Source organism: Cajanus cajan, chromosome 10 (assembly GCF_000230855.2).
Source record: "Cajanus cajan strain Asha chromosome 10, NIPB_CcT2T_4, whole genome shotgun sequence".
Classification (NCBI taxonomy): domain Eukaryota; kingdom Viridiplantae; phylum Streptophyta; class Magnoliopsida; order Fabales; family Fabaceae; genus Cajanus; species Cajanus cajan.
In genome coordinates this window covers 35,694,426-35,704,511 of record NC_138526.1, presented here as the reverse complement: position 1 = coordinate 35,704,511, position 10,086 = coordinate 35,694,426, and the positions used below count along the sequence as shown (strand labels likewise).

Genomic DNA, 10,086 nt, shown 5'->3' with positions numbered 1-10,086 from the left:
TCCATGACTAGGAGAGTAGAAGATGAGGAGGGAGCTCACCCACGAAGGATACCCTCCTCATGGTCATAGAGTACTAATTACTCTCCTAAGTCTCATTAGTATAGGGTTATTTTTTTACCCTTGTATTTTGGGGTATTTTAGTCATAGGATTTATTTTTATTTGTATTTCCTATTTTACCCTTGTATTATGGGGTGCCTTAGATTATAGGAATTTATTTTTTTGGACTAGGGTATTTATTTAGGGCCTAGACATATTTTTTGGTGAACATTGATCTATTTTTGGACTTGAAAAGGCTTAGGCCCAAGTGAAGGGCACCTAGGTTGTATGGTCTTATCATGCACCTAGTTGTAGCTTAACCAAACCCAAAGATTCCATCCTTGGCCACCAAGTAGCATCTAAGGTTAATTTGGGTTTCATTTGAAGTGTATTTGGCATGCAAATTTCAGCCATATACTCCCAAATGCAACCCTAGATGCTCCTTCCCCTATAAATACCCTAAACCATGCACCTCGTAAATACTTTGGAATATGTGAATTTGAGTGAGCATTTTTTGCCTCAAATCCTCTCCTTAGTCACCTAGGTCACCATGGCCTAGACCTTCCATCTCCTCCCTTGAGTGAGTTTAGGGTTTATTGAGTGGCCTTCAGCCCCAGTTGGTGAAGTGAGCCAACCTAGAACCACCTAGACACATTTCCCTTCCACTTCCTCCTATTCGCCCACCATAAACACCTCACGCCCATCATCCTTATTTCTCCACCCTTGAAGGAACATCCATCATTGAAGTCATCACCTTGGCCTTAGCAAGGAGCCTCTCTCCCACCTTGGACGTCTTGGTCTCTCCCATGGTGGAAGGAGTCCATCACATTGTCTATTAGGAAATTGACCATTAATGTACAATTGTTTTGGACTCGAGTTTCAAGTAGTTAAACATGCATTATAACTTTTGTTTAAGTGATTGCGTTTTTATCTATTTTCTTTTGATAGTTCTAGCCATTTTTTTGTGTAATTTCTAGCTGATGTATTTTTTTTCATTATATTTCTATTTAATTTGATTATTGTTCAAGGCAGAGGAATTGTTGTGAACACATATCATTTTGCGTGAGAATATGATATATAAAAGGTTAATTACATATTAGTTAGAAAATTATGTTGTTTTAATTAGATATATAAGCCCCTTTATACTTCTTGGAAATCACATTTGACCTATACTAAAATCATTTGCATGGCTAACAATGGTGAAAAATAACTTTTACTAATAAAGAAAAGGTATCTCCCTTATAATTTTTAAATTTATTACAATTAATCTTTAGAAAATTTGATACATATCTTGTCACATAATTTGGTATAGCCAAATCAACAAGGAAAATAAATAAATGGAGGTCTTGATTCTTTGTTTTTTACTTTAAAAAATGTTGGGTATGGGAGATCATGTTCCCAACAATGTCACCACAAAACTAATTGTTTGTGTTTTTTATTTTATTTTATTCACTAGAATGGCTAGTTATACTAACCCAAACAAATAAGGAGTTTATGAATTTACTTGGTTGAGAAATAGAAAATTTCGTTGATGTAGTAGATAAAAATATATATATATGGAATAACGTCAAAATACATAAGGAGTATTTAAGGAACTTAATTAAAACTTTCAAACAAACTACATTATTCCCATATAGTAGAATAGAAACCATTTCTTTAATTTGTTACAAGCAAACATGTCTAACATGATCAATTATTTTGACAATTTTCTAGTAGAATGCATCCTCAAGAAATTGACCAAAACATTTATGAAGGCATACTTGGACACAATAAAACCACACTCTCTGCCAATAAGGATTGATCCAAAGGATTGTGACCAACATAAGGAGTATCATGACATATGATGAAGCAAAACTCCAATAAAAGACAGTGAAATCAATTGCACTATCTTGTTTCTCCTTATCATGCAATAGAGTTGGGGGCGGTGGTGGTGTTTGACTGCCTCTGTTACTATTATTCCAAGTAAGATATGGGTTTCCTTTGTAGTTATTCTCATCAAAGTTAGCAAATTGTCCCTGATAAGGTGCTTTGCCTGACAAATTATTGTAGGAAACATTGAAGATAGATAAATAGTGTAGGTCTTGTAAATGAAGAGGGATTTGTCCACTCAAGGTGTTGTTTGAAAGATCTAAGCTCTCTATGCTTTCTAGCTTCTGGAAGCTATCTGGAATCAGTCCACTTAGATGGTTGTGAGATAAGTTGAGGGAATGAAGTCCACGTAAATTTCCTATTTGTTGTGGAATCTCTCCTATCAATTGATTAGATGATAAATCTAATTGTGACATCCTTTGATATATATCACATGAGTATGAAAGATGAGAATTTTTTGTTATGAGTTGCATTTCTACAACAAAAGATCTAGGGACAAATGGTTTAATCCTATCAATAGCATACATAAATGGGTTAACATTTCCAAATGACATGCTACTAAAGCAAGCAGGAATAGACCCAGTGAAGTTATTTCGTGAAAGGTCTAAGATATTGATTTTTTTTAGCTGGCATATCTGATCAGAGAGTTGGCCTTGCAACTGATTACCTGCCAATAAAAGAAATCTTAAAGACCAAAGCTTATATATGCTATCAGGAATAGTTCCAATAAACTTGTTGTCACTTAAATCAAGGGTCATTGGAAAAGAGTTGTTGTTAACTAGTTCAGGTATCATGCCAGTAAAATTGTTTCCCTGCAAGATTAAGTATGTTGGCATTTTGAAACAAGAGGGTAGTGCACCATAGAATTTATTGTGACGTAAGTCCAAAATAGAAAGCTCATGATGGCACCATTCATCTGTTATTGCACCTTCAAAGTTGTTCCTTGATGCAATTAAGGTGGTAAGTCTAAGTTTTCTGATCACATTCAATAGTGTTCCATTAAGTTGGTTATTATCCATAAATAAAACATCTAATGAGAAGCACCCATTAAGAATTTGCTCTGGTACTTTGCCAGAAAAACTATTGTTCGCTAGAAATAATTCCTTCAAGCTTGACATCTCTCCAATTGAAGCTGGAATAGGACCATCAAACATATTGTTTGAGACATCGAAATACATCAAATGTGGGAGGAAGTATCCAATGTTTGTGGGTAGCTTGCCTTGAAATTGGTTGTTTGATAATGACAGGGTGGTTATTTGATTCTTGTGGTGAATTAGATCAAATGGTAGTTCAAAATGTCCACTGAAAGAATTATGAAATAAATCCACTTCTTCTAAATCTGGTTTGTTCACAAGCAACCAACTGGGAAACATACCAACAAGGTTGTTACCCGATAAATCAATAACTCTCAAGCTATTTTGATTTGAAATGAAAGTTGGAACTACGTTTGTAGGTAAGTTTAACTCACAAGAGGAAATTGCTAGTTCTTCCAACTGAAATGATGCGACCGAAGGTGGATTTTCAGTTTCCACTTTCATATTGCCTATTATCAATCCCTTAAGCTTTGAATGGTTGCTAAAAATGTTTAATGACAATAGGCCTTCAAATTCATTGAAAGAAATGGAAAGATGCTCAATAGATGTAAGGCGACGAATTAAAGGTGTTGGATTCCCACTTAAGTAGTTAACCGAGACATCAAGGGAGAGAAGTGATGTCAAATTGCTAAGGCATGTATCCAAAGTTCCTATGAAATTATTACTTGACAAATCCAACACTTGAAGTTGCTTCATTCTGCACAAACCTATATTTAAAATATTGAAAAGAAAGTTATAGTATTAAAATAATAACACACTTATGAGATGAGGATAGATAAGATAATATTTAAGATTTTTATACTTGCTCACCTTGGTTTGGGAAATATCCAGTGACACCTGAATTACTTAGCTGAAGAACTTCCAACTTGCTCAGATTAGCCAAAACTTCATAAGAATGAAAAGAGATAGATTTAAGCATAATTCCCATCAGTAAAGTTAATAATTTTTGTTGGGAAAATATCTACTTAATTAGGCCTGTTCACAATCGGTCATCCCTTTTGACCTAATTTTATCATGCATGGGTGTTGTTTAATGAATTTCACCACCGTATATGCTTATGAATCCCATCATATTGATCTATGTCACTACTTTCTTTAGCATTTTTATTGTGGATTAAATCCAACCATTTAACATTCATTTTATAAACAACTAATATCATGACATCATCATAAGATAGCCAATAATAGTTTTTCTTCATACAGTTATTCAAACAACATATAATGTTCAAAATGATTTATCTATATGCACTATTGATGAAATATCTGAGGGATACAACCAAGTATGCAACACATACCTTTGTCATTTAAACCCCATTTGATTGGATTATAACTTAGGCACAAGGATCTCAGAGTAGAGAAAGCAACTAAGGACTTGAGTATTCTTTTGTCAAAATTATTGGCAGTTAAGTCGAGTGTCTTCAACTTCTTTAATACATGGAAAACAACGCGAGCATCTGAAATGATTGTGAAGTTATTGTCATCATGAATTATAATAGTTATTAACTAAATTTCATGTCCTAATGTAACTAACAAAAATAAAGCAACTCGTGTGTGTCTATAAAGTTAGAGTCATTCATTTTCTAAAATATAAAAAAATTTAATCCTCATTTTTTTTTATATCATAAGTTTTTTTAACAACATAGAGACTTTCATTAAGAAAGAGGATAAATGTTATAAGAATACTCAATTCTTACAAGACTTAAGAAAATAACATAACATGTATAAAAAAAAAATGCACTAAAAGAGGTGCTTATATTATATTCTCTTCCCCAAAATAGAATTCCCCATTGAGATTAGAAAAAAAAAATCAATTAAAACTAATGTCCCAAGATACAAAATCCCTCAATGTATTAGTAGTTATATTCTTCTCTCATGAAAATATCATTTTAATATATAAGTGTCTTCTATACCAAAGATAATTAATTATGTTTGAGTTAAGTAAGATTAATATGAAACAGTAAAAAAATTTCTCCAAATATCTAACATAGTTATTCGAGGCTCTAACTCAATTCCCCTAATTAAACTAGAACAATTATACAGTAATTAATTGATTTATGTTCTCACCTATAAATTGAATAATCATTTACTTAAGTAAAAACAATAAATATTGTACATATTTTTCTCCTTGTGTACTATTGTATTATCTTCATTTTATGATATAATCTTATATCAAATAAATTAAATAATCTTTCTTTTTAATTAGTTATTTAATTAAAAGATAATTTAATTTTTTATTTATGTAACTAACAAAAAAAAAACATAAAGTGCATTATTACGACAAAGTTCACCATAGTCTATTGTTTTAATGTAAATTTATAAATTTGAAAAGAAAAAGAAAACAATATTTTAAAAATGTTTGAGAAAGTCATGGACAAGCCTATGATAAATTGTCCGAATTACATTTAAGGCATAATTGGATAAGCTTTTTGGGAATCACTTCTAGATTAAAAAAGTAAGAGGAAAAAGTTGGAATAAATCTCAATATATAAGTTAAAATTAGTTTATATATAAATTTAAAATATAATTTTGAAGGAAATAAAATATAAACAAATTTCTATATATTAACTTACAGTTTTAAGATAATTTTAATTTATAATATAATTTATTTTAATTGTTTTTGTTTTGTCTTCTAAAAATTTATATTTAAAAAAAATACCCAAAACATATTGATGGTACCTAAAAGCAGTGTCACACACTCGTGCGTACCTTCAGTTGTGACGGGGCTAACAAGACGATTCACACTTAAATCCAACACTTCCAAGTTTGGTGAAAGTGACAATTCTTAGAAGAAAAAACAAAGCAAATGAGAACATGCATTAATATCCAAAATGTGAAACTTATAATTAATTGAATTCATACCTTTCATGGGAAAGGGTCCACCTATAAAATTACAAGCAAGAGTTAAATTCTTGATGGATGGGAGAGCCCCCATGAGTACTTTCATTATGTTCTCGTTCAGATAATTGAAACTGAGATCTAATGTCTCCAATTTCTTCAATGTTGACTTGCTTATATAATCTGAAATATTACTCAAAATTCACTTCAATGGCTCGTGAATAACACAATAAAATATGAATATTAGCATCTTATGGAGAAATTCTCGACATAAACCACAGATAAATATGGTATTTTAACTAATATTTTTTTTAATAAAATTTTAACTAATACTTTATATAATTAACCAGTGCACGTCTTTTATAAGAAAAAAATAATCCTATATATTTTTAATTAATTACTAATTTATTTTAGAACTCATTTTAATTTTAAAAATAAAACAAAAAACATCCATATTGATTAAAATTATGGTGAACTACTTTATCGAGCAAACTCAATACAATAACAATAACTCAATAAAAGAGCAATGCACAAAAAAAAAATTAAATCCTCAACTTGAAAGAACCAATGAGGAGCACCAACTAAATATAACAAAAATAAATAACTCGAACGCACAAGAGCACAAAGATTTTTAACGTGAAAAATCTCTCATTATAAGAGTAAAAATTCTGAGTTGTCCGAACCAAAGAAAAAATCTACTATGATCAACAAAATATACAAATAAGTCTCCAATGAATGCTCCAAACCAAATATACAATCAGCAAAAGAAAAACAAGTGCAATTGCTCACAAATGAGAAATAAAATGAAAAAAGTTCAAAAATAGAGATGTTAACACGAACAACTTTTCTCTTGCTACAAACATCTAATTGACAATTCAATAGTTGAAAACAAAATTTCACCTACACATAACTTGTTGTTCAAATTTAGCCCAATCCAATGGCTAACAAATCATTGGTTGCAATCTGAAAAACATTGCTTAATGGAAATGTGAATTGCATAATGAATTTTCCTCTTCCTTTCTCTATATGTGTTTGCTATTGTTTTCTCTTAATGATAATTGATGAGTCACACTCTCTATCCTAACTTGACCCCTTTTACTTAGTTAAGTGAGATACTATGAACTTACATATTTAAGCCTATTTTCCAATTAGAAAGGGAGCCCAAAACCCAACCAATCTCTCATTCACAACTATGTAGAGATAATTGCCAAACCAATGATCTCAAACAAGCTTTTAAACTTCTCTTTTGGTAATGCCTTAGTCATCATATCAACACCATTGTCATTAATGTGAATTTTGACCAGCTCCAACAACTTAGAATCCAAAACATAATGTATTCAATGATACCTCACTTCAATATGTTTAAATTTTGAATGAAAAGTTGAATTCTTACCTATATGAATAACACTCTGACTATCCACAAATAATAGGTATTTATCTTAAACAAAATCAAGTCCCTACAAGAATTTCTTCACTCATAGCAACTCTTTGCATGCTTTAGTAATGAAAAGAAATTCTACCTTTGTAGTAGAGAAAACTACACACCTCTACAACCTAAATTGCCTAGTCACAACTCTTGCAAATTTAATCAAATGGCCTAAGGTGAACTTCTTGGAATCAATGTCTTTAGCCATATTAGAGTTTGAGCATCCCAACAAAGTAGACTTATCATCACCAAAAAAAAAGCCTCATATTTATAGTACCACGAAGATACATCAAAATCCATTTCACAACATTCCAATGTTCTCTACTTGTGTTTGACAAAAATTTGTTGATTGTACCAACATGTGTTATATTTGGTCTTCTGCACACCATTACATACATCAAACTACCAATCTCAAATGCATAAAGAACTTGTTGCATATCTAATTTCTCAGGTTCATTTGATAGACTTTGTTTAGAAATTAACTTCAAATAAGTAACAACAGGAGTGTTCACCACTTTGGAATTTTTCATTTGGAATCTCTACAACACTTTTTTAATATAATGTTCATATGATAACCAAAGTTTCTTCTCCTTTTTGTCATGCATGATTCTTATACCAATAATTTGTCTAGCAACTTTCATGTCTTTGATGGAAAATGACTCGCCCAATTCTCTTCTATCTGTCAATCTTGAAAACATTTTCCCTAACAATAAGCATGTCATCAACATACAATAATAGAATAATGAATTCATCAATAAAAAAATTTCTAACAAAAACACAATGGTTAGGAGTAGTTTTCTTGTAGCATTGCTCACACATAACAAACTCAAACTTTTTAGATCATTTCCTTGGAGCCTACTTCAAACCATATAAGATCTTTCTCAACCTACATGCATAATCTTCCTTGCCTTTAACAAGAAAACCATTAGGTTACTTCATGTAGATCATTTCCTCCAAATCATGATGAAGGAAAGTAATTTTCCCATCCATTTGTTCTACCTCCAAATCAAGAGTAGTAGTCAAACTCAACATGGTTCTATTGGATGTCATTTTCACCATAGGTGAAAAGATCTCATTAAAATTAACACCTTTTCTTTGACTAAAGCCTTTCACAACAAATCTAGATTTATACCTAAAAATGTAGAGTTACTCTCATATTTCACTTAATAGATCCACCTTTTATGCAAGGCATTTTCTCTTAGCCAACTTCACCAAATCAAAAGTGTGACTATCTTTCAATAATTTCATCTCATCCTTCATAACACCTAACCACTTTTATTTTTCTTCACTTTCCATGGCCTCTCCAAAACACTCAGATTCTCCCCCGTTTGTCAAGATCACATACTCATCAATAGAGTACCTCAAAGATGATTGTCTTTGCCTGTTAGACCTCCTAAGTTGAGCTAATGGTGCCTCAGGTACATCACCAAGACTCTCATCTTGTGACATCTCATTGTTCCTCTTCATCAACATCATCAATGGGAACATCTACCTCATCTCAAAGTCATTTCTCACCAACATATAGTCAAGTTAGTTTTTGTTCTGTATATCAATATCCAAATTATGCATAGGTAACCAAATTTAATCAACATTAGCCATGCCACTATCTTTCTTAGGCTTATACTTCTCCACCTTATCAATATCTTCAATGGTTTGGTCTTCCATGAACATCACATCATGACTTTTGACAAGCTTTTTCTCAAAAGGATCATAGAATCCATAATCGAATTCATCCTCACCATTGTTGATCAAGCTTAAGCTCAAGATGACGATATTAAGTGTTTTTTATGATTAAAAGTATGTAGTATATAGCTTTTAAAATATGTAATATAGACCCTCTTGAAAGAGAAGAGTGCAAATTGTAATTTAATGTTGGTTTTACTTTGTTGCACGTGTTGCTTTGTGCATAAATTAAGTGTTAAATCTTTACTTAGCTTTTAATTCTTCATTTTGATTGATGATTGATGACAATGGTGATATTTTAAAATTGATATAAAAGATATATGGCTTGAAAAATTGAGGTATTGGGTTTTTACTCAAAATAATTAATTATCTCTAGTAATAATTGATTATTTGCTGTATTTTTCAGTAAAATGAAAAACTTGTAATAATCTATTATTTTGTGAAATAATCAATTATTTCATAAGTGGTCTTTTGGAAGAATTGATTATATTGAAAAATAATTAATTAAATTATTGTTAGTGGATTTTCATATTTGCAAAGAACAAAATAATTGATTATTCATAACAATAATCAGTTATTTCAGTCAAAAAAGTCTATAAATTGGTTTTCATTTCTTAGAATTTTGTAAGATTTGAAACTTTGTGAAAATACACTTGTGAGTGAGCTCTGAAAAAGCCTTTTTCTTAAAAATAGGTTTGAAACCTTTTGTGGGAACCTCAAGTATGAATCAAGTGTGGATTGTCATCATCATCTACTTGGAGATATTGGCTAAGTAATTTATTTTGATTCACCTACTATGATTTTTTATATACTACAGGTGAAATCTTTCCTTAATCTTTTTGTATATAGTAGATATATTTCTTGAGTAGGTTTCTTAGAGAAAGAAAGAAATAATGAAAGAAAAAGTCTTGTAGTGGGGTGCTATAAGAAAATGTTTCTTGAGGTTGAAGAAATGGTTTCTTTAATAGTATAGAAGTAAATTTCATGTGATATTGTGATTGTAAATCTTCTAACATTAAAGACTAGTACAAATCTGTATTGGGTTGATTGGGGACTGAATGTAGGTTACAAGTGGATGTGGCTGAAATAGTACAAATTGTTATGCATTTTTCACTTATCTTTACACTTGTTTTTACATTCTTG

General features: G+C 30.9%; 1 protein-coding gene across 1 annotated transcript; it reads right to left on the bottom strand.

The window, feature by feature from the left end:
- Positions 1 to 1,746: 1,746 nt before the first annotated feature.
- Positions 1,747 to 8,748, bottom strand: LOC109818243 (receptor-like protein 1). The gene is made up of 7 exons (XM_083064828.1): positions 8,550 to 8,748; positions 7,877 to 7,963; positions 5,859 to 6,017; positions 5,706 to 5,780; positions 4,295 to 4,453; positions 3,811 to 3,885; positions 1,747 to 3,707 (listed from the first exon to the last, which is right to left on the bottom strand). Exons 1-7 carry the CDS (start codon positions 8,746 to 8,748, stop codon positions 1,747 to 1,749), a joined length of 2,715 nt encoding a protein of 904 aa, XP_082920954.1.
- Positions 8,749 to 10,086: the final 1,338 nt, after the last annotated feature.